The sequence below is a fragment of the Podarcis raffonei genome, chromosome 1, assembly GCF_027172205.1.
Source record: "Podarcis raffonei isolate rPodRaf1 chromosome 1, rPodRaf1.pri, whole genome shotgun sequence".
In the NCBI taxonomy this organism is placed as follows: domain Eukaryota; kingdom Metazoa; phylum Chordata; class Lepidosauria; order Squamata; family Lacertidae; genus Podarcis; species Podarcis raffonei.
This window is the reverse complement of record NC_070602.1, coordinates 56,224,429-56,250,542: the sequence shown is the minus strand read 5'-3', so window position 1 is coordinate 56,250,542 and position 26,114 is coordinate 56,224,429. Positions and strand designations below refer to the sequence as shown.

General features: G+C 40.6%; 1 protein-coding gene across 8 annotated transcripts in view; it reads left to right on the top strand.

The window, feature by feature from the left end:
• LDLRAD3 (low density lipoprotein receptor class A domain containing 3) overlaps positions 1 to 26,114 on the top strand; it is a 111,721-nt gene that overhangs the window by 31,816 nt on the left and 53,791 nt on the right. For all 8 annotated transcript variants that reach the window (XR_008330388.1, XM_053387800.1, XM_053387841.1 and 5 more), the window contains one exon: positions 24,227 to 24,352. Coding sequence is in view for 7 of the 8 variants with exons in the window: in XM_053387800.1 (XP_053243775.1) it covers positions 24,227 to 24,352 (126 nt within the window). In the remaining variant the exon portion in view is untranslated. The remainder of the gene's footprint in view (positions 1 to 24,226; positions 24,353 to 26,114) is intronic.

The following is a 26,114-nucleotide window of genomic DNA, read 5'->3' as shown; positions in this document are numbered from 1 at the left end:
GACAACAAAGAATTAACATTAACAGCAAAGAGTGGATTGGATTTCCTTTTTGGCTTACAATTGTATCTTAAATTAGGTGTTCTGGGATTGTCATTATGGGACCTGGGATAATAATCTCTGGCCAAGTTTAGGTGTAATTCAACATTCTTTCCATCCACTGTATTCAAGACCAAATCTTATCCTTAAACCCAGTGGAATACATCTCTCTCTCTCTCTCTCTCTCTCTCTCTCTCTCTCTCTGTGTGTGTGTACTCAAAAAGAGTACTCAAATTTAAAAAAAGAGTTTAAAAAGAGTACTCAAATATATTTTTATTTTCCTTTTCATATAATTTTGTTTATCTCTTCTTTGCATGCTACCTACTGCCTTGAAAATAAGCAATTAATGAAGTGTTGCTGAATAGACTTCTTTTTTGCTTATGAATAAGTCAGTAATAGTCTGCCAGTGACCATAGTCACTGAGAATAAACTGGATCCACAAGGTTTTGGTAGTAATTAATATAGTATCTGCCAGTAAAATTTAAATAGCTGCAAAACCCCAGTTCATAAAATTCCTTTCGTCAGTTGGATTGGGTTAATGTCTTGGGATTTGTCAATTGATGCTTTTGGAGAACTATGATCCCCCCCCCCTTTTCTAGTTGTGTTAGATTGTTAAAATATATTAGCTAGGCCATTTTTCTTTCACCCAAGCAGAGATAATCATCCTTTTTTTGTTTTGTTTTTCCTTACCTTTGTCTGCTAACTTAACTGATCTCATGAATAAATTTAAAAATAATGCAAAGGAGAAGGAATCTGGGAAGCAGGTGATTCATTTCCTGTTATGCCCTATAGTTGACAGGTGAGGTACATGTAAACAGAAGAGACCGTGGTGATAGATTTTCAGTTTTAAATAACTCTGGAGGGCTGCAGACTTTCATTTTAATTTAATTTATACCCTGACTTTCTCATTGCAAAATGATGGCGTAACTTGCCTTACAAAATGGAGAAAAATGGCAAGAGCTCTAGCACTGAGTAAATAAAATCAATGGGAAGAAATCAATCCGCTGTTAACATGCCAGAAAGCACAGAAAATCCAAGATGTAAAACTAGTGTTGTGAAATTAAAAGAATGTTTAAGGTGTGTGCTTCAAGTGGGAAGAGCATAGCGTACTTTTAGGGTGCTGCACGACAGCCCTGCTTTGTAACTCACAGGATTTTACTTATCGAGTAGGGTGACTGGATCAGACTTTCCTGTGTAGATTGGCTGGAGGAAGATTTAGATAGCAAAAGGCACTGCTTCCATTATGTTGGGTCCCACTGTGTATGGATGTAAAGGTAATAATAACCAGCATCTTAAATTGTTCCTCAATGCTAATTGGCAGCCAGTGTGATCAACTGCTCTTGAGTCTTTTGCGCTTGACAACTTGCTCCCCACTAAGGAAGACTGGGGAGCATTATCTGTAGTTCTGAGCAGTCTCTAAGGCTAGCCCCTTGTAGAGTTTTAGAGAAACTAACCCTCACACTTACAAATTATACATGATGGTTGCAAGGTTTCCACTTGACAATAAGGGTAGAATTGGCATATAAAATACAGAGGACATAAAATGTCCATGCTTCCATATTCTGTTTGCACTACCAGAGGCAGTATGCCTTGGAGAAACAGTTGCTAGGAATCACAAGTGGGGAAGAGAGGTGTTGCACTCAGGTCCTGCTTGTGGGTTTCCCAATGGTCACCTGTTTGGTCACTGTGAGACCGGGTGGGCTATTGGCTTGATCCAGCAGGCCCTACTTAAGCCCTGCAAGACATTTCCTATGATTCAGAACAGCATGACTTTCTAGGACTATAAAGAGAAGGAAAATTTAGAGCAAGCTTAAGGCAGACTCCCACTTCCCACATCAATAAGTCCAGTAGCATTTGATTGTAGCTTGTACAGATTCTGAGAGTGCAGTCGTGTTTATGATAGGAGTCACTACAATGTCCTATTCATTTGTTGCTAAAATCGTGCCCTTTAGGAAAGAATTTCTCCAAAATGCATTGGGCCTGGAATACAGTTCATTTTCAGCACCTCAACTATTTGCTGTCTCACTGACTACTCCCCCCCCCCCCCAAATCCCACAGTTTATCCTAAACCCAGATGATCAGATAGGATCTTGGCCTTTGTCTGCAATTTGACTACAGAGGATTAAGAAAATCCTCTTGAACAATTGAGGCTTAATGCCTAATGCATATACTGTCATCTTGCTCAAAAACTGAACTTTTGAGACTGACATATATATATATATATATATATATATAGAGAGAGAGAGAGAGAGAGAGAGAGAGAGGTAGTAGTGGCACCCTCAGTTCCTGAAGAATAACATTAACATTAAGAAACTGGGCACATCTATCTCAGCATGATTTAACTAGGCAGCATTGGCAAGGGTCAGGTGCACACACAGAGGTTGAATTGATCTAAGCAATAGGACCAATTGATCTTCCCTGATGGTCTACACTCTGCAATGAAACTGAGTACAGTTTTACCTTGGATCCCGAACGCCTTGCTACTTGAATGTTTTGGCTCTCAAACTGTTCCAGTTTGTGAACATTTTCTGGAACCTGAACGTCAGGTGCGCCTTCCGCACCTTCTGATTGAGTTCAGGAAGCTCCTGCAGCCAATCAGAAGCTGCGACTTGGTTGTTGAATGTTTTCGGAAGTTGACTTGCGGAACAGATTCTGTTTGACAACCAAGGTACGACTGTATTCAGTTCATAAGTTTATTGTTTTAGCCAAAGGCCATGACAAACTTGTAGCAACAGTATAAATAAAATAATACATATATCCATAATATGAGCCACCATCCATGATACAAAGAGAGAGAAGTTACCAGAGAAACCAACAAACACAAATCCAACTTGTTTATGAAACTGAGTAGGCTTTGCAACATTATATTTGCAACACTGTTTGCAAATATATTGCAAATATCGCAAAAATATTGCAAAAAATATTTGCAACACCCCAAAAAAGAAACATTAAGATCTGTAATTAAAAATGTAACTAAGTGTATGACAGATCAATGTTACCTTTTACAGAGAGTTACTAAAATGTATCTTTTCCAGTTGCAATAATTGGGGCACTTCTTTCTGTACTTGTTCAACTTTTTCCCCAGCACTCCAGGGTGTATTCACATGTATCTCTTTAAGGCACTGCTAAATCCAATCTGGTATTAGCTCTTTATTAACCAGCTTAATTAAGTTAAGCTGATTCCCCACAATCTTTTGTCCCTTATGTCATTGACTGCTGGGAAGCTGCCCCTAGAAAAGCAGTGTGTAGTCCCCATTCCAAAAGGGGTAACTTAACCATGGATTTCTGTCTTGTATGTCTGGACGAATTGGTCCTTATAGTACAGCTACAGTGATTATAAATTTGCCTCTAGACAATTTGTTGTGTTGGTTATTATAGACTTAAAACACCTCTTCTGATGAAAACTGCTGTGAATGTAACCAATAGAATTTTAGCATTTGAATAAAACGGGTGAGGAGCCTGTGACCCTTCGGATGAAATGCTACAATTCTATTGAAGAATATCTGTGCCTGACCTGCAGAGCGGTGGGAGATCAGCTTGAGGCCTCAGCAACCTGGAAGAATAGTGGTATACAGGTCTAACAAAATAAATATATTTAGAATTACAGTTCTGTAGAGTTGGAAGAAGTTCAGAAATGATCCAGGGATTGGAGCTTCTCCCGTATGAGGAAAGGTTGTAACGTCTGGGACTTATTAGTTTAGAGAAAAGGCAGGTAAAAGTTGATTAGATGTTAGAAGTGTAATAAATTGTGCATCACATGGAGAAAGCCAATAGAGAATCCCCCCCCCCCTTCCTCATAACTCCAGAACTTGTAGACATCCAATGAAACTGAATGTTGGAAGATTCAGGAAAGACAATAGAAAGTACTTGTTTCTATTGCACTATGTTACACTATGCACTATGTTGCACTATGTTACATCATAGTTACAGTATGGAACTCACTCCTGCAGGAGGCAGTGATGCCCACCAACTTGGATGGCTTTTAAAGAGGATGAGATATATTCATGGCAGGAGGGATAATGCTACCAGTGCCTACTAGCTGCAAGGGTTATCCCCTGCCTCCATGGTTTGAGGCAGTATGTTTCTGAATATCAGTTGCGGAAAACTGTAGGAGGTAAGAGTGCTGTTGTACTGAGGTTCTGCTTTTGTACCACTAATTGGCATCTGTTTGGTTACTGTGAGACCATAGGGCTAAGCCAGGAGGCCCTTCTTGTGTATAAGTTACATTTGCTGTAGTCGTCTAAGGCATGACACTTCTGAAGTCTTTGGGAGTATCAGGTTTATGGCAGAAAATGTTTGTCTGGGTCACAGAATCCTTACAACACCTATCCCCAAATCACATTATTTTACACTAGAAATATGAGTCCAGAAGCTACCATTCCTTGGTTCACAATTTGCAATTAGCAGAATTGGAAGAGTAGAATGGAAGGAGTGGGCCAACATTACATAACTAAACTACTAAGTCCAAAAAGCTGAGTAAAATGGACAATTAGTCAGTGGCCTGGTTTATACATCACACTAAGCCAAATCATAGCTTGGTACAAGCAGGTGGGTTGGAGAGACGGGATTGCAGCTGCTTTGCTTAGGTAAGTCATGGCTTGACTTAGCTTATTGTCCAAACTCAGACTTGTAATTTCACTTTTTCCAGACTAACCACAAGCTGTAAACATAGTTTGCCCTGCTTTTATGGCTGGTGGTTTGTACAGGACAGCTAAACCGTGAGCCTGAGTTTGCATGACACACAAGCCATGCAGTACAGCACAGCAGCAGAACAACTGGGATGGAGCGCTTTACATATTTGTGCCAAGCCAAGATTTAGCTTAGTGTGCTGTGCAAACCAGGCCAATGTATGGCAAATCCTCATTAAGTGCTCCTGGGTGTGCCACTTCAGTACATTTCTCATTGTTCCAATGTAGGTTAGTTTGACATCTACTGTGTGCACCTCTTGAAATAGAGAACCTCTTAAATTCCTTTAAAATAGCTGTTGAGGTGGCTGCTACAAGCCAACACAGTTGTGAAAAGTGTGTAGCCCTGGTGATTGGTTTTGCATCTTATGAAAGCTGCTTGTAGCAGGCGGAAAAGAATTGACCCTAGGTGGGTTTCTTCAATAGAAGCCAAGATTACTCCTGACACATGCAAAATCCCAAACAAAAGCCAGGATAAATTGAAGGAGCTGGAGGAGACTGTTAACTCTCTTGTTTCTGAAGTCAGTTCTGGTCCCAAGCACATTGGCCAGGCATTAGTCTGCTTGTTCACGCTGCATCTGTCAGTCTGCAGTGAGAGGGCACCGAGGAGAAGAGGACCAGTCTCCAGGTCTGACTGCTGATCACATACACAAAAATAAGAAAGTATGAAAAGAAGTGTTAGGGAAACTAAGGTAAACCTGAGGGAGAGGATTATATTGTGAAATATATTTTGTTTCTCATTTTGCTAACAGTATCTCTGGAACAGCTGGGAGGTGTTTTCCCAGAGTCCCAAGCACACATCACATCGGTGTTTAATTGTGAATCTTGTCTTCAGCTTCACTGGGAGTAGGATCCTGATCATGCTGCCATATTTAATTTCCCTTTGTGTTCTGTGTTTCATTCTTTACTCCCCCCACCCTTTCTTCATCAAATATAATCTTCTTCTGTCTAAAATAATCTAATAATATGTGAGCATTGAAAGTAGCTTTTGTCAGCTAATGAGCAACAGCTACTTAGAGAGTTGGTAGGTTGCTGCCTTTGTCAGCTAACGAGCAGCAGATGGTGCATTTTCAAAGTATGGCACATCATCCTAGCTTACTGCCTGACACGATAGGAGCCAAAATTAAAGCTGTACCAAATATCCAGACATTTCTGATTATAACCCTCCCTCCACCACCACCTTGGGGGAGAAGAAACTTTTTTCTGCCAGTGCTGTGTGCTTTCAGAAATGTGTCTGTAAACCAACAGTGACACCCAGTGACCAGCCACGTTTATCTTTGCTATGCATGACCATTGCATTTAAAGGTTAGAATAGCTAAGCAGAAATGGACTGAATACTAATTTGGTGCTTAATTTTGTGGTGCTTTTAGTGTAAGAAGGAAGGAATTTGTGAATGCCTTCACTGCAATCTGTTCTTGGTATATGAAAATAGAGCAGACTTTATGGCATTGTAAGCGGTTTCTTAAATATTCAGATTAAAATGAATAGTTGCTGATTCACAATGCACCTGAAGACTGCTTTGTGGGAGGGGTGGGTGGCATGTGCACAATCTGTTGCTCTCAGATTCCAAGGTCTTCAGCCTGGACTACACATCCCTACTCTACTGTTGCTTCCTTCGGTCATGTGGTGATTCACCTATGGCAGCTTCGGGGAACTGGATCCTTCCAGCAGACTGGATCCTCATCGCTACACATCTTACCATTCACCAAGTCTGACAGGTAGGGCAGCCTACCTGTCAATCACCTGACATCACAATGATGACCTGTGGTTCGAAATCAAACCATGCTGGCAAATATGGGGGTGCAGTGCTTTCCAAGAACCAACTGGTTTTTGGTGCTTGGGAACAGTGGCACAAGAGGCTTTGCAGGCACAGCCGATCAGCCTGCAAAGCACCACCTTCTGTCCAAGCACCACCTTCACCTATCCCATTTCTGGCATCATATATGACTGTGATTTGTCTAAAATGGCCCGGCGGCCAAATGGAGAAACCTGGCAGGCCTAATTAGGCCCATAGACCAGAGGATCCTCACCCCTGACCTTTGAGGTTGCTACTCTGAAGGTACAAAAGGAGGCCTTGGCAAGCCACATGTAGTCTGTGTTTTGTTGTTGCTGCCTTAGGGGACACACTGAACAAACCTAGAAAAGGCTCCTATTAGAATACTCCCCATTAAGAAGTTACACCAATGATCCATCTAGCCCAGTGCAGCAAGGCAGTGCTGGGGCCTTTTACCCACACCACAGTAAACTTAATGCACATATGAGGTTCTAGTTTAAGAAACTGAGGTTCAGACCTCCAAGAAAGCATCCTGGAAATACTGCCTGTTTCAAATGCAGGGCTACCTGGACAGGCAAAGACAAATGGGACAATTTCATATATCACAGGTCTACCAATGACTAATAGCTACATGGATTTTTCATGTTCAGGGGCATTATACCTCTAAAAATCAGTTGCTAAGGGATAAATAATGGAGGTACGCTATTGCTCTCAAGTTATTTGGTGATCCTGTTTGTCTGGCCACCGCTAGAAATGAGATTCTGAATTCCATGGCCTGTTTGTCTGATCTAGCAGGGTTCTTCTTACCTTAGCTTGTCTTGACAGAGCTTTATCTGCTCTGTCAGTGGTTCACCATTGTCTACAGTGGGGGTATTTCTCAGCCCTGTGAACTGATTCCATAACTGCAAGCTATGAACCACAAAGCTGGAATCACTCGCTACTTCCTGTCCAAAGAGCACCATTAGAGCTGATTACCATTTATTTCAAAGTGTTCAATAAAACCACATACTTTCATGTCTCTACACTTAGCACTTGAAAATTTGCTTCTTCTAAAAATGTTGGACAAATGTTCCCAAGAAGTAGGAAGAGAACTCTACTGAGTATAAAATTGCTTGCAGATCAACCAGGTTTTTTTTTATCTAGCTCTCATGCCGTGACAATTAATAGTTTGGTTGAGCAAATTCCCATAGAAAGTGCTGCTTTTACTGACTTTCAAGTGCCCTCTGAGTTAATAGTATAATGCTTTCTTCACCTTTTGATTGAAGAACCACCAACCAGGCAACATCATCTAATGCTCTCATTGTCACTGTATACATTTGTAACAGGTTTTGCTGCCTAACAAATTCACAGGGAAAGAACATAAAGAAAATTGTACTAATTATATACACAATGTTATCTGAGAAGATGAATACAGTATTAAAGGTTTAGTCTGCAGCCAGGAGTTTTGATTGTTGTACTGTTAAAAGTACATCAATACCAATTTTAGCTCCAAATTCTGAATTCAAACAGAATAATTTATTCTTGAACTATTGATATAACTTTTTAAAGGGCACATTTACTGAAAAGGCCACAAGTGAGTAGCATTTAAATATATTTCATATTACAAAAACTTGCAACTGCTTTTTAAAAAACATTAAAGGAGATATGAAAGCACTTAAAATTAATACATTCTGCCACTTCTTGTTAAAAGGAAAGCCTGTTTTAAGCCTCAGTCCCTGTTACTGTAACAGACCAGAACCCAAACAGCTTCAATGATGTAAGCCTCATCTCCATATCCTGTACAAATGTTGACCTTGTAAAGAAGCAACTGGTATGGAATGAAAACCAACTAGCCGTAAGTAAAGTCTGGAGAAGCCCTTGTCATCTTTGCTGTCTGGACTTCAGATTTTAGAAGGAATTATTGCCCTGGGGAAACGGCTAAGATCACTAAGTTTCAGCTCTCATGATCAAAGTCTCTTTCCAAACACACACCATTTTTTATGCAAGCTGAATGTTCCCTTCTCTTCAGTGTACGTTCAGGACCTTTTTAAAACAGGAAGGGGAACATCAGTAGAGCTTGCTACCCCAAAGGAAGTGCCTTCTGCTGTCCTCCTGCCCATTTTCACTGGACTGGATATCCCAGTATTGCCTTGAACTGACACTTTCAGGAGGATTCTGAATAAGCTGAACATGTAGGGACACAGTCTAAATGGATTCAGTCTTCATCAAGCCAGGGGCTATTAAGGCATAAAGCTTCCAATAATGAAAATGTTTTTGAAATCAGCTGCATCATTAGAAACTTAAGGGCCGGAGCTTACATTCTACGAAGGATGACAGTAAGCTTTTGGTATCCTATTAAATATCGCCTGTTGTTGGTTCCTTAAATGTTACTGTTAGAAAAGTCCCCCCACCCACCAAACTAACTAAACTGTACCTTAGTCATTCTCTGCTACTCAGGACTACACTGTGCCGTCCCCCAAAGGTTGTTGAATTCCTTAACTGGGACATGGTACTTTTGTCAATCTCCTTTCTCTACAAAGCTAGTAGTAATAAATCAGTTTACATAGAATCACAGAATTGTAGAGTTTAGAAGAGACCACAAGGGTCATCTAGTCCAACCCCCCCCCATGCAGGAATCTTTTGCCCAACGTGTGACTTGAACCCACAACCCTGAGATTAAGAGTCACATGCTGTACTGGCTGAGCTATCCCAGCTGCATATCTCAGGCAATATTTGGCTTAAACCACCTCTTTAAAAAGAAACACTGAATAATATTAAACAACCACACTAGAAGAGAGTGAAACTGCAAAGCGCTTTCTCTGATAGCTACTTATGATCTTGTTTGCAATTATTATGGCTGATTTTGCTTGGAATTATCCACACAGGAGTCAGAGGCTAATTAATCAATTTCATGTACAGAAACTCATGAAGGGCATTAAAGTAGCTCAGTCTACTCTTCTAGAAATACTAACCTTGAGCCCTCATTTACAGGTCTAGGTATTTTGTTAGGCAGAATAAGGATTTCACTTGCTAAGAAATGTGGCTTCTGTTGCAGTAGCAACATGTGAAAACACTGGGGATTGTCTAAAGCTGAGCCTTCCCTAAACAATTCAGCAGTAGCCTGGGAGTCAAAGATCAGCCAAATAACATCTGCAAAGAATGTTGTGGCCTTTTTATAGAGCAACAGAAGTTTGGCTACAATCTGCACACCTACATGGAAGGAAGCTTCATTGGAGCAGTGGGATTTACTTCTGAGTAAGCATGCTGTGGCTCATGCTGTTTTTATTATCCTGCTCTCTCTGAGCACAACATGAACACTCCCAATGTTGATGGCTGGAGAGAGTTAGGATGCAGCATTGGTGAGTTTCCCTTGGCCTCCACTGAATGCCATCACTAGGTGAGTAGAGGAGGTAGTGTTCCCAGGATGGAAGCCTTTGCCTGGTTGGACATAAAGCTGCCACCAGAAGTAAGTTTAAAAATGGGATGTTTCCTAGGCAGGCTGTGGATTTGATGGATCCTGAGGCACCTAAAAAAAGAACACAGGCTGATGCCACCCGGCAGGATTTAGACAGCGGCTGCTGATCTCCTGTGCCAACCAACCCTTCTTGTCATTTTCCACTTGTCATAACTCTGTGCACAGTACATTGCCTGCAACACTCTACAGTGTGTTACCTTGTTTAAGATGGAAACTGTCTGCCATCTGCTCAACTTTAATAAGAACAATGTGCAGTTACAGCAGAAATGGCCATTTGCCAAAGCAAATTAGCAGCATTGGTCCAAGCCGAAGATGCTCTATTGTCACTTAATGGGATGGTCTATTAGAAGCTGGAGTGCATGGATTTTGTATTGGAATGCCAAGATTTAGAATGAGTTCTTCCTGTAGAAAGAATAAATGGATGAGATTCACTTGTAATAAAGATCTGGAGAAATCGCTGTAGTTCTGTTGGTTAGAGCTTGGGGCTGATAATTCCATGGTTGCAGGTTCAGTCCCCATATGGGACAGCTGCATATTCCTGCATTGTAGGGGGTTGCACTCTACAATTCTGTGATGGGTCACTAGAGCAAGTTGGGCATGGCATGCTGCTGCAAAGATCCTGCATTCAGCACATTGTGGTGTTTTTATGATGGATAGGTTTGGTTTCTATGAATCCTTTCCTTTCCAGGCCATTGTAAGGATCTAGTGGTTTTAAAGCATTGTACAACATACGAATCTGCGACAAAAATGAAATTGTGCTTTATATTGTTATATGTTGAGCCTGAAAGCTTTGAGACTGCTATTCACATTTTTTATTTGTTCTGTGCTTGTTTGGTTCAGTGGTGTTGAGGAAATATGAAACCCATTTATGATCTGAACTGGGGAGAGAAAAGCAATGCCAAGTGTTAATAAAGAAATTAATAGCGTGAGAAGATATTAAGCCCCAAATGTGTCTTCAGGAAACAACAGCAATGATAAACTGGCTGCAACAACACCATGTAGATGATCCTGCAGGTGTCTGCAATCATGCTGGTTTGCATATGTTATGAAATCAAATATGACAATGTTTGGCTCTGTAAAATATTTTTTGTAATAGAGAATGTAATGATGGAAAGTGCATTGAATTTTTTCCAGGGGGCTTAGATCCACATAAAGTGCTTGCTCTAAGCAGAATTGCTAAAAATGGCTAAAGTGTTTTCTGCCAGGATTTGATCAGCTTCCTTGGTTACAGACAGTGATAGTGGAGGAGAAATGCAGAGGACCTTTTCAGAGCAGGAGTGACAGTGTCATCTGCTGGAGAGTAGTGAAAATAGATGGACCCTTCTTCATTTGGCATGTGAACAAGGTGATAATGAGTCTTTCAAGTTGGTTTGTGACAGATTGGCATAGAGGAAGTCGGAAGATGATGAAGATAAGGAGAGGCTAGATACTACTTTCCTTTCCTTTGATGGAGTTCCTGTACTTCAGTTTATATGATAATAGTCCTTTGCTGATTAAAAGCAAACCTTTAGGTTTAGGTTGTATTGCAGCTGGCTGAACATTTGCTATAGCCCATTGTGTTTTACAAATTGATCCTATGCAGTCAGAGGTAAGTACCCTTGAGCACTGCCTGCATTTTTGTGGTCTTCCTCAGGGTGTAGCTATGGGAAATGTCCTGATGAGCTCTGGTGTTATCACTGATGACAGCTTTCTTTCTTCAAGCCTTTCTTCCTTCTCTTTTTTCTCTTTCTGAAGACAGTTTATCCAGACAGTAAATTCATTTCAGTGGAAGAACTGTAGGGAGATGATTGAAGAAGCTGCTGAGGAGATTTTTTTTTAAAAAAATTGGAGTCTCCTTGCTAGATGGTGCAGAGTGTAAAACTGAATATCTTAAGAGTGCAGTGTTTATGACTGCCAAGAACTTTCTGGGGCCAGTAGATTATTGCACAAAACTGTGTCTCTTTCTGCCTTTATTTTGTGCTTCTCTACTGGATCTACTGGACCAAGGAATAAAATACAAAGTTTGTATTGTAGAAAAGTCCAAAATGAAGACAGGGAGAAACAGTTTTGAGAAATAATGAGCCAGATGTTGTTGTTGTTGATGATGATGTTGATGATGCTGATGTTGAACATGGGGGTGCATGTTTACCAATTAACCAATTTTATTGACTTACTAAATACCATTAGCAATATAATTCTGGGAATTACTTTCTCAGCGAAGTATACTTTGAAGAACTAACTCCTATTTCAGACAGTTGCCTCCTCCTCATGTCTCCTCATGTCTCAGTACAGGATATGAAGACTTAGGAATGATTTTTTACAATAATTTTAATATTCAGTCCTCCAAAGGTTGATATCTTTGCACACTATGGGGCAGGTTTAGATGTCTGAATGCTTCCACTTATTTCCAAAATGTGTCAAGACTGTGACTATTTGCTTTCTTCTCCATCTCTCCCCCTAAAGGTTTGGCAGGCAGCGTCAAGTGTAAACACATAGCAAAGATCTCTTTGCCACCTGGTTGTGACTCAAATATTTATTATTGTGTGTTGAATAGCTAGCTAGAAAGTTTACTCCTGTCAAATTCCACTTGCATAGTCTGTGGCACAATATACTGGGAGTATTTTATAAATAATCATCAATTTAGAACAATGACATCCCTCTGAGATACATAAATACAACCCCTATTTTTAGATAAGTGGCACTAAGACAGGCTTGAATGACTTGCCAGCAAAAGGAACAGAACTCCATGAGCAGTGTTTCCCACTACTACCTGACAAGCATTGGACTGTTCAGTAATTCTCATAAGTACTATAGCAATCTTTTGGAAGCAGATTGTTGTCTACTGCATATAGATGAGTACATGAATAAGTCAGCATAATGGAACTGATGCAGAATTTGTCTTCCAGCATGTAATGTTGTTGTTCAGACAAACTTTAGGAAACAGACAACAAAAATAGATCAAAAGTTTTACTTGTTTAGAATCATAGAATTGTAGAACTGGTAGGGACCTTGAGGGATCCCAACTAAAGCATCCATGCTCACCCTCCAGTAAATTCTGTCAATACCCAAACACTCCTATGTTTAGAATGTTTAGAATTCTCTTTTGCCTTCCTCCCCCACAACAAACACTCTGTGAGGTGAGTGGGGCTGAGAGACTTCAGAGAAGTGTGACTGGCCCAAGGTCACCCAGCAGCTGCATGTGGAGGAGCGGAGACGCGAACCCAGTTCCCCAGATTAGGAGACTACCGCTCTTAACCACTACACCACACTGGCTGCACATTTTAAAGCTGTTTTGGTCTTCCTGTTTTTTGTTGTAGTGTGTGCACTTGGTTATTTCATTACACTCAAATCTCTGCCAACAGGGAAACTTAAGAGTTTTCAATTTCATTTCTCCCTCTAATCTATTGTTTTTCTTCGGGAAGTTACGACATTGGTTCTAACAACAGACAAAAATTAAAAGATGAAAAACAAAACTATACCATAGGCATGTTGGATGAGTAGTTGCACATGAGTTAAAATAACATAGTCCAAGTAAAGATTAGCAACTTTATTAGATCATCAAGTATAGTACCATATTTGCCCTAGGCTTATGACGAGGGTTGCCTTGAAAATGATGCTTCCAATCTATATGTCATAAATGAATGCCAAATCATTTTATATGATATGATTTTTTTTTATAAGTCTCTGGACATCCTAGTCCTTGCTGGAATCTCAAATTATGTGTGATTTTTCTCCATTATAGCTATATTCCAGAGTGAGTGGTATCAAGAGTCCAGTGTAAGATTTGGGACTGTTTTCAATTGAGTTGCAATTACTATTCGTGTTGCCAAGATCAATCAATTCTTTTGACAATATATATACATTGACATCATCAAAAATACTCAGTAACATTGATTTTGGACAACAAACAATAGTTTCCTTAGTAATATTTTACATTTCTGTCAAAATTAAATTCCAGAAATCTTGCATCAACTGACATTCCCACCATAAATGATAATATGTACCAAGTTCATTGCAACCCCTCCCATCAGTTAGGTGACATAGAAGAAAACATTTTTGGCATTTGCCAAGGAGTGTGATACCATCTGTGTAATAATTTTAAGGAGTTGTCCCTCAGAAAACTGGAAACAGATTTTAAGGGTCGTGATTCCCAAATTTTATTGCAGTCCTTGGGAAGAATTTGCATGCCAATATCGAGTTCCCACATCTTTTTAAGGGTTTCCATAGGGAGTTATGACATTGTTGGCACTATCCAGAGGGTCTGAAAGTTGGTATTCAAGAACAAGGAATACTAGTTGCCTCTTCTGTCAAACTGTGGAGCTGTCATACATTTAGCCCCAGTCATATCCAGTGGTGTGATTACTGTATCCATGTAAATGCAAAGGAAAGTAGCCTTGCCAAGAGTAACCACAGTTCTACCTATGTGAAAATCGGTGAAAAATGTGCTTCCTTGCTGGAGAAGACATGAACATAGCTTCCAAAATGTTGTTTCTCCACCACACCCAACATTTGAGGGTGGGGAATGGGGAACCTAAGGAACTCTGCAAAAACTAGTTTCCAGAAGGGTATCCAGTTAGTTTGTTGTTGAGAAAACAGCAGAATATCGTGGTACCTTGAAGACTAACAGCTTTTTTATGGCATAAGCTTTTATGGAACAATAGGGGAACAACCTAGCAGGACACACTGTGCTTGGTATCTATAGTTGAACAACAACAACAAAAACAAAACATTCCAAAATCTCCAGATAGCAATTTATCAGGGAATTCAAATCTGTCAGCTCTCAAATGGTTATTGTGGACTTAAAAAAAATAAATAAATCACAATACAAAAGTTAATTAGGTTACCAATGCCCCCCGAAATATGGCAAATACCAACTCTTATGGTGTTTTGGCATTTGAGGGCTTATTTGCATGCCCAGGCCTTTAGAGCAGACTTTGACAACTTGGTGCGCCCCAGATGTTTTGGAGTACAATGTAAAGTACCCTTGAAAACTGCACAGCTATTTAGAAGCTGTTGGTGAAAATCTGCAAGCTCCAAAGGGACTTGGGTAAGATAAGCTGCTGTGTGGATTATCTGACTCCAGTCCCGCCCATGTGAGATGTCTCCGTGTGTATGAGGTCAATAACCTACCGTCCATGACACAGAATGGACGAGTTCTCAGCTAGCATACAGAGAGCTCCCCAGCTGTTGCTTATGTTACACATGCCATCAAGCTGAAATTTTTGAGAGTTAATAGAAGTCTGTTTTTAGAAGACTTGAGTGGATTGAAGCAGATGTGGAGCTTAGGGCTAAACTAGACATGACACGCAATTGCTTGCATCCTTCTCCTAACTTCTTATTTTGTTTAACCAAAAGCAGCCTCAGGAGGCTGTGAGTTTGAGCAGGAAAAAAATGACAAAACTGAACGAGCAGCTTAACCCTTTCCTTTTGGTAGTTTTCCTGCTCAAAATCTCCACAACTGCTCTTTCCCCATGCAGAAAAATATATCCGTATTATTTTCACCATGTTTCTTGCATCTTTTTGGGGTTTTTTATTTTTTTGTAGGGGGTAGAGGGCATCAGGAGAGGGTTAATGTTAGTGGAGAAACAGGACATGTGGGGTGGTGGTGATGAAAATGAGAATGAAAAGTGTTAAGCAGCCATTTTCCTGCTTGAAGTTGCAGCCTCATGAGGCTACAGAAAAAAGAAAAAAAGGAAAAAAAGAATTCAAGAGAAAGATATGATCACATGTCGCACTTAGCTGAGACTTTACTGTCCTATTCCCAGTTCATTTTAGCCTTGTTTGGATGTTTCCTCTCACATGATTTGCAATTTACAATCATGTGAGGGGAAGAATGGGGCAATGCCTGCTTGTCCATTCATTGGGCTAGGGCAGGGGTCAGCAAGGTTTTCCTTGCCTGGGCCACTTCACTCCCATGGAGATTGCTCCTTGGGCCGGATCGCATCTGCGCAGATGCAGTTTTCGGCGTCTGCACAGACACGATTTTCGGCTCCATGGAAGCGAGTTCCCGCTCCGCAATGCGCCAGTTTAGCGCAACGAGCGGGGACTCGCCAAGTGAGTGGCTCGAGGGCCGTTTAAATGACACCCGTGGGCCGCAGGTTGCTGACCCCTGGGCTAGGGGATCTCTGTAGAGGAGAGCAGGGGGTGAGGGTAGGACTAGCCTCTCAGCCTTCCCATTGTTTATCCTGTATAGGGCTTTCAAATTGCTTGTTTTAGAGTACTGTTTCCCTGTCCTATTGCGGTGCGTGGATTGAAAATGCTTTGCTTCTGGGAATTGATAGATGATGTAACACAGTGGTTTTCAGCCAGTGTGCCGTGGCCCCCTGGGATGCTTTGAGTGATGGTCAGGGGTGACGCAGGCAACAGTGGCCTTTGTCCCTTTTTCTTTCCCTCCCTTTTATGATGCCCTCTCACGTCTCTGCCTCCCAAAGGCTTTCACAGGTGTTTATTGCAGCAGCCCTGGCTACAAGCTCTGCAGGTGAATGCTGCTTCTGGGAGGAATCTCTGTTTGAGGCGGGGGGGGGGCAGATCAGGGATGGCAGCAGCAGCTGCCCGGAGGACTCCAAAGGAGAGGGGAAAGGAGACTGAGGGAACACTCCATAAGGGAGCATGTTCGAAAAAGGGTGAGAGGCTGCCAGCTCTGCAGGCAAGGGGTGACACAACTGGGCTCCTCTGATGTAACAAATTAAATCTGGGGATACTAAAGGAATTCTTTTCTTGGGAAGGTTCTGAAAATGCGTTTGTTGAAATTGTGTGAGCATTTACAAGGCTCCTTCCCATCTCTACTGACCCAAGTCATCTTTTGCTTTAGGTAGTTGGCTAAAAGAATATTCACCCCTTAGCCTCACTGTGAGAAATACAAACTACCACTACTACTGTGGGCTTTTGATATTCTCTGAATAAATGAGCATATGGGAAATTATGTGTGCCCCGCCCCCCGCAGTTGTGCTGCTGTGTCACATTACAAGGTGCTTTTAAGCTAGTAGCTCCATAAAAGCTGTCTGAGGCACCTGATGAATCAAGTCACATGGTGCTGATTTTATGGGAATTCTTCAACATCTGAAGAGTGCCTCTGCTGCAGCAGTACTGCTGGAGTTTGTTGTGGGCAACCTGGCAGAGAGGGGTTAAGGATGAGTCACTGACAATGAAGCATTGCAGTTCTGTTCACAGGACAATGAGCCTGTGCACCAAGTGGTTGCTTCTGCATGAAAGGGGACCAAGGTTGTAATAGGCCAAATTCATCATCAATTATTATCTGACTGAGACTAATGCTCCTGATACAGCTTCTTCCTGATATTAACCCAGGGATGTCCTGAGGCAACATTCTTGTGTGACACAGTTCTGATAACTTTAATACATAGTAGTTTACTCTTAGTGGTGATTTGTCACACTAACAGACAATGTTTAGGAGAATTGCTTTAGTAGTTGACATAGTTTGGTGGGAAATATTTGGACATCTAATTTCAAAGTATGTGTTACTGGCCCTAAGAGCTAGCAAAAATGACATATTACCCTTCTGGTTTTTCCAGAGATGTCTGTCCAAGTAGAAGAATAATACTCTATAATTGTCTGTGTACTTCATATTACATCTCTGTGTTTCTGCTGCACACTTTTAAAAAAGTTTGTTGCTGGAAAAATCATAAAACAGATTAATCTTTAGAGAGAAGGAAAGTTTTTTTATATATATATGCCCTGAAACATAGTAATATGTTCCACTGCTAACCAAGGCAACAGTGTAGTGTTTGCCTTTTCTGTATTGGAACAACAACTACTTAGTTATAACAGACTGCGTTTTATGGAGAAATTTTACCCCCAGGTGGAAGATGACTTGCACAAAGGATCATAAAATAAACTGCAAGTGGAAAAGGTCATTGCATCATTAGATCGTGTTTAAAATGGCATGGTCATTTTTGTCTTAAAACAGAGAAGGTGTTATGAAAATAGGGGTGCTTTGTTAGTGATGGTGGCTTTTATGGTCCATGACGGATTCAAGTGCTGCTGCTCTGGTTTTGGCATAGCACTCAAGGATCTGCTGTAACCATTGCTGGATTGAAGTCTTTCCTCTTTTCCTTTCTCTAACATTTCCCTTCCATGGGTCTGAGGCATCTGTCTGAGGCACCTGCTTAATATACATATGCTAACAAAACCCAGTCGTGTGCCATGGATGGTGCTTTCCTTGCTTCTTGCTTTTCCCTCTGTCTCCTTTCCTTGTCCTGATGCCATCTGTTCTGACACCCTAGTGGGCTTGTGTTAGTCATAGAATCCTGACTTCTGTAACTGTCACTGAGGTAGATGTTCAGGGATCACAGAAGGACTGCTCTGTCATACTTCAGGCACCTGAGTCTTTAGAGCAGGGATGGAGAATCTGGTTCTCCAGAGGCCGTTGGCCTATAGTCCCCATCAGTCCTAATAATTGACCATGCTGTCTGAGATTGATGGGCATTGGGAGTCCAATAACATTTAGAGCATATTATAACTCAAATTCAGATCCATCAAATGACACCACGTGGCTGGTTATTGGTTGAGTGTACTCAGAACCACTTTACAGAAAGGGACCAGTGAAATCTGTTGCTTCTATTAGGGTCACAAATGTGCAGTTAGCCATGTTACGATGTTATCTTCTACAAGGCTATTCCTGTAGGAGGAGGTTTGTCCTATGAGAGTCAACCAAGGCAACCTTACCATTGGATAACACTAGCTATGTACTTGAGACAAGAGGTCATAGAATAGTTTCTTAGGTTTAGAGTAGTCTATACTGCTCTTATACCTATCCCACTCAACATTGCTTGTACAAGGAATTCTGCTGCTTTAGGAATGGTAGGGTTTGAAGGCAGGATGGATGTTGTAGAGCAGGCGTTGCCAACCTTTTTGGAGCAGTGGGCACATTTTGATTGTTGAGAAAGTGGTGTGGGCACCAGTCACAAAATGTGGCTGCCATTGGGACAAGGCATAACACAACATGACTGCTGTAGGCATGTCCTAGCATAAAATTAGAGAGAGTACAGTCATTGCTTCTCCCTTCAGGCTCCCTGGACAACTATATTCTTGCTGTGTAAAGTCATCTATCTCCTGCAGATCCTGTATGTGGAGATCACACAATACTGGCCCTCCTCCCCATGATGCTATTGCTATCGAATTACAGGAAGCACTTCCCAATACTGGGGAAAATATCCACACTCAGGCTTTCTTATGCATACCACACACATACATACCATAGATACACATCTGTGCATCTCTCTCATGCACACTTACAGCATACTTGAGTGTAACCCCCCCTCCCAAGTACATTCAGAAAAATTCCTCTGTGGGTGAATGAAGTACCTGGCATAAAAAAGCCCTACACCCTCTAAACCCCCCAAACTGGGGGGGGGAGCAATCTGGTACATGTGAACACTATGCTGGTAATCTCTGCTGTAGACCTTCTAGCCAAGGTTGCATGCTTGAATGCTACCCACATCAGAACTGCTTATACATGAAACATGGACCTATTAAGGAGTGGAATGTTGTATGAATATGGCCTCAGAGTTCTTCATTGGGTAGTCAGGCTGCTCTAAGAACACTGATTTATTTAAAACCCTGGAGACAGTAGGATTCAGCATTTGCAGTTTCCAAAAACTCAATGTAAAAAGACCATTCACTCTAAAGGATATATAAACTTGTTGCTTCCCACAAGGATATTGAATGAGGTAGCAGAACTCAGTGTAACCACACATTCTTATTCATAGTTCAGTTTAATTTAAAATTTGGAAGAGAATTCACTATTTATACAGTATTTCTGTTTAAGAATTTTCCACTGCCAGAATTGGTATGTCATAGCAGTAACTCACAGATAATTTATTTTCCCGTCTCTTCAAAACGATGGCCTCCTATTTCTGAGTTGTCCTTGGTTCCTGCCCAGAAAAATATGGTAGTTGGTGTGCAAGTGACATTTAGTTGATATGTCTCATTTTCTGCTCTACAAGCCCAGCTAAGGACTAATGCATCTGCAAAGGGTGTGTGCCATAAAGGAATTGCATTACTTTGTTTTTGAAAGATAGTAAATCAGTTTAAGAGTTACTGTGGCTGCTTCTTAATAAAAATCCTTTATACATTATTACCTGCCAGCAGGAGAAGCCTTCAGTTCAATGGCAGTCACTTTAGCTCTGAAAAGGATATTTGTCCAAATGGTTGCTCAGCAAGCTCGGCTTTTGTCTTCTCCATAGCTTCTCTCTTTTTTCCCCTTGACCCTTCCTCCATTTCCCCCTTATTGATCTTCATAAACTGCATATTCACACATTCATGTTCATCACTGAGTGACTGCTGATTCATTTTGCACTGGTGAATTTACCGTCTCAGATGAAACACCATAGACAGGACATATGCCAAATATAGTGGTTTTTCAAGAGAAGTATCACATATATGCTGCAGATCATTGACTGATACATGCAAATGTGAATCATCTCTTTCCTCATTGGCAAAAACCTGGCTGTGTTCAGTTAAGCAAAACACAGGAAAGTCATCATATTTGCTTTGGCTACGTTCATGTGCAGGTGGTACCCATACTTTGGTCTTATTCTGTCTCTTTGATTGCATTTAGCATGTAGACTTATATGGCGTATATAGTATTTTCAGTACATATGCAGTACAGAGAATTTCTTGCAACATTAAGACTGCTTCATCCAGCTGTACCTACAAGTCTCACCTTTAATTCTTCTGCATAGACTTATATAGTTGTGAGAGCTGGAGACAGAGTCTGTGGGCATAATTCTCTTTCTACATACTGATTATCTCCTGTTTAAGTCAGCTGAATAGAGCTTATGTTTCATGAAATTCTATATACTGCATATTCACTGATAATGCTAGTTAAGTAATATTACAAGGATTCTAGAGCATGATATCACACACATGGGGGGGGGGGCTGGCTCATTTTAGGCAGCCCTTGAAAACCTTTTTGTCTGGCTCACTTTTATCCGGGTTGGTATTTTATGTGTTTTATGTGCTGCTGCTGTTATTATGTGTTTGGATGCATTTTAATTGTATTTTTATATTATTTATATTATTGTTTGCTTAAAGTTGTAATCCATTTTGAGAGGGATTTTTACTAGGAAGATGGGTTACAAATGCATTAAGTACATGAATCATATAATTAAGTCTCTTTCAGAAAAGTGGGTTCTTTTTCATGTGACCCAGGAAAGAAACCTCTTCGCTGTAGAATAAACCCATCTCTCAGTTCACTGCTAATGGATTACCTATGAGAACGTACTATTGTAATCTATTTTTTTTAAAAAATAATATTTATTAGCATTTTCAAAAAACAAACAAGAACAAAAAATAAACAGAACAAAAGAAAAATACAAAAATACATAACAAAATTAAACAACAAAAGAAAAATAGAAAAAACACATAAAGTTATCGTTCTTAACCTTATTTCTCAGACTTCCTCACACCTCCCCTTCTTGTATTCCAATTTAAGTTGTCAGTTCAGCAAGTCCTTAACTTATTTCTTTACCTTAACTTATACATTTATTCTAACATACCATTTTTTACTTTACTTCCTTTTTTCCATTTCCTCCATTTATTTTTAACAATCTTATTTTCAATTAATTTAAAAAAGAAGAAACCAATTTTACCTTATTTAAAACACACATCAATACTTATACCTCATTAACTATTCTTAGACCTTTTTCCTAAAGTCGACCAAAATTTCCCTTCCACGATTTACCCAATTTCCTTACCACTAATTAAAAGTAAGAAAAGAAAACAAATTATCCTTATGTGCCCTTTGGATTCCCAACCTCCACCCACCCTTTTCCCGGTTCCAATCCCCGACCAATGTCCATCAGTCTTTGTGTTATTTATTTAACCTGGAGACCTCACATCTGAGGCCCTTTTATCTCTCTCAGTTCAGTTTTATCTCTCTCAGTTTGAATTTGGAACGAGCGGGAAGGGGCTAAAAAGGAAGTCACCCCCCCCCCTTTGTAAACAAGTTAAAGCAAAGGACTGGGCAACCAAGGTCGAGAGAACCTGTTTTCTAGTGAAAAGATCTTGATTTCACGGTTTTGACACTATAAGGATCTACTGGAGGATAAAAAGAATTTGGGGACTGGAATTTCACCCCCCCCCCCCGAGACCCGGGAACGCCCCAAGAGAAAGTCTGTTGCATGGAAGATTTTGACAGCTGTCAAGAGAGCTGCTAGTCAGCTAGTTGCCAGCTGGAAAAAGAGAACATTGTTTCTGCTGTTTTTGTTGGTTCATCTGGTATAACTTTGTTGAAAACAACGAGGGCTGATACAAAATAACTGGACTTTTGGTTTCGAGCTGAAAGGAACATTAAGGAACTAAAATCCCCCTAGAGGGGTAATAGGGATACTACACTACAAAAATGACTGGAGTATGTAAATTCCAAGCAGAACTGGACAGAGCGCTCGTTCTCTTGGGAAATTTGAAAGATGAATACAATGTTATGTCTACAAAGATATCACTACTACACCGGTCAGTAAACAACAGTTTTGAGCTGGATAAAGATTTGAAACAGGAAGTCTACTCAACTGAACAAATAAATGAAACTGAAAGTGCAGAAATGATGGAGCAAGGTGTTGTTTTTGAAGAAAATGAAGGAGAAGCAGGAGACGTGCAGGAGCTAAAGGAGAGTTACAATATGAGGCCTGACATGATGATAAAAAAGGATAATAAAAATTGGATGTGGAAAGCCTGGTCTGAATGGGAGCCTGGAAAATGGAGAGATCTCCCTTGGAGGAGATCTGAAGACCTGAGGATTATAAATCTGCGGAAGGTGAAAGCTGGAGCCTTGGGGACATCTGGATCTGTAAGAAATTTGAAACAAAAGTTGGAGCCCCCCATAGGCTTTGCTTTTAAGTATGGAAGACTGGCTGGAAGCAACAAGGACTCTGCTGGTCCGGAGCCCCTTCGAGACTTGGGGTTTAACATTAAGGACCATCAAAGAGACCGTACTATTGTAATCTATCTCCTTGGTTTGTTTTAGCCAGTTCTGAATCCAGTAAATAACTACACTTAAGGTTTCTAAATGATATGCTTTTGGGTGACTTTCTAGCTGTGATTTTGGAATAGAAGAGGAAAGTGTCAAAGAGGCCAGAAGCTGTGCAGAACAGATCTTGATGAGGTGGTTTGAGAAATTTTCTTGATGAGCTTGAAAGGCTGTGGAAAAATAAAATGTGGTACAAAGGTTACCACTTTGTCTCTCAAATAATACATTTTTGGAAGGAGGATGTCTTGTTCGTGATTTTTCATTAGTGTGCCTTGTTCAAGGAACAGTGTAGTTGTGATTGCTGTGTGATGCTCTGCTGCTCCCAGTTCTTTCTGTCCCCCCCCCCAATCATGTTCTTATGCAGTGATTTCTGCAGCAGCTAGTCCAGGGTTGGGAAATTCTGTTCCTCCAGGTATTGTTGACCAGTCAGTATAGCCAGTGGTCAGGGATGATGGGAGCTGGTCCAGCAACATCTGGAGGGACATAAGTTTGCTTTGCTTTACAGAGTCAAGGGTCTTTTTTGAAGTCTTTTTTTCATTAATATATAGCAAACAGTTTCATATCTGTTGAATTGAAATCTTAAGTGCCAGGGCCTACAGTTTAAGTTCCCACTTCCTGCTGGCCTTGCCTTTCAGGCAAGGCATTTCAAATCTCCATCTCTCCCAAACCAGCTCATCCATCCCAAGGGAGAGACAGGTGGGCACAGGGCATCTTCAAGCAGGTACACCCAATGCCTTCAGGCCTGTTCTAGACAGAAAAGATAGGCTTGCCTGTTTGGCTCTGAATGGCCAAGTCTCATTAAACACTTTGATTATGCATCTGCCAAATAATCCCCAGCCTTCCTCCAAACTATGGAACTATAGAGTTGGGAAAATGGCAAGAATTCCCGCGCAACTGCTGTGAAGTTTCAGAGTCTGGCTGATTGTCATACTTGTCAGAAAACAGTGGTCAGAATGATTAAATCCTGGTACCAGTTCAAACACTGGGAAGTCTTGTGGGTTAAAACTGGTTAGGAAATTTAAGGAAGCTTGAAATGACTAGAGCACCAATACAGTAGTGACCTAGCCCTATGCTATATTGATGGCTTTTAAAAAACCCCCACCTGTGTATCACCAGCCAAGCAAGCGGAAGTGACTATTGCTCTTTGACATTAATTAAAAGTGACTCTTTGGCTTTGACATTAATTCTATTACTAAACATTTAAACTAAGCTTTGGAAACATCCTTATTGGAAAAAGTCTGAGACCCTTGTGACCAGCTCTGACAGAGGGAGCTCTTTCACCACCCATGCTTTCTTATTTTCTTCTCCTACAGCAAAAGCCAAATCTAAGTGTGGCTCCACCTTCTTCCCCTGCGCGAGTGGAATTCACTGTATCATTGGCCGCTTCCGATGCAATGGTTTTGCGGACTGTCCTGATGGCAGCGATGAAGAAAACTGCAGTAAGTATCTTTCTACCTGTGGGCAGAAGGTTTCCTTTTTTTCGTAAGTAAAGTAATTAAATATATTTTATTAATACCCGAAGCCCAAATTCAGCACCACAATCCTTGCATTTGGCTTTGTTAGTGGCAGAACCCATCAGAGGCAAACTGATTTTTATAAATGGAAAACTCTCTCTAGAATAACATAAGCCCCAACACCTCTGGAGAATCCTGGAGTTTATGTAGATGAGTAGCTTATCTCTGTTGCAGTTTTGCTTTTAAAATCTATGGTTGTATTCCAAGTTTACAAGGCACTTCTCTTTGTAGCTGATCTCTTTTAAATGTTAAGGGCAGCTCATGAACAGGTGGAGTTCAGAATGATAATTCATACCATTTAAGTTACCTGTACGGAACATTTCTTTTATAAAATAAGATTATTCTTTATTTTACAAAAAAAATGCCACAGTGTATAAAAGTGCATGTTGTTGGCAGTGGGTTTTTTTTAAAGCCTCATTTATCTTTGCCACATAGGGGTCTTAATGACTGTCATTCTGTGCAATTCTATATTGCTGTATTTCATTCCCCCCCCCATCTATCTCTGTTAACATTTCTTTCCACTGCATCTTCTGAGATGTCCCCTGAGTCATGTTGTTCCTTGACCTTGTCAACTAAAAAACAATCTATGTTTCTGTTTAGCCTTACAGAGGCAGCACAAATATGAAATACATTTTCCTCACGCCCGTTGTTGTTAATATTTTTATTATTTTTATTTTGCTTTATATACCACCCTTTATCTAAAGATCCCAGGGGAGTGTGCAACATTAAGAGCATAATTTATGCAACATAATAAAATATAATAACAGTCCCCCCACACATACACATTTAAGAAGCCATAGTTTATTTAGTGGCTGAAGGCCTGGGTAAAGAAGAATGCTGTTGCCTGGCATCTCAAGACATGTAATGATGGCACCATTTTATATCATCATGCAGTCTTTTTGTAGCTGTGGTTGGTAGAACTGTTGCCACTGTATGATGTATGTATGTATGTATGATACATTTTATGTACTGGTGAAGTGAGATTTTGGTTTGGTTGAAAAGAAAGTTGTTTGCCTGTCTGTTTATATATTTCTCCTCCCATTCTGTTTCCCCCAATTGTTTTCTTTTAAATATTTGTTCTCTTGAGCCTCAGTCTCTATCCTGCTTGCCATTTTGTTGAGCAGTGGCTTTCTGGCTTTTGCTACGGCCTGCTGCTCACATTGCCATGCATCAGGAAAGTGCAGACAATATAAAAAATTGACATAGGGAAAATACAAGAGGTGGAGACAGGCATAAAGAGAGAGAAAGATGTGATTGTTTCAGATGCATATATTAAGATTTAGTTGCTGGGTTGGCTGCAGTAAAACAAAACTTTCTGTTCTGTGGAGCACTGTGTTTCTTGAAAAGTGCCTTTCCCTAAGGAGCAAATACTGAATGTATTAAAGTGTTGTCCTATGGAAACAGACAGGTTAACATTTGACTCATGTATAGTGGTAGCTCTGTTGTCGAACGCAATCAGTTCTGGAAGACTGTTTGACTTCTGAAACGTTTGACAACCGAGGCACAAAGGACAGTCAGCAAAGTCAATGGAGAAAAAAAAACACGCAGTTCGACTTTTGAGACGTGTTCGAAAATGGAAGCAAGTACTTCCGGGTTTTCGGTGTTCAGAAACCGAAACATTTGGCTTCCAAGATGCTTGAAAATTGAAGTACCACTCTACTGTATGGGATTTCCCTTGGAAATCCCT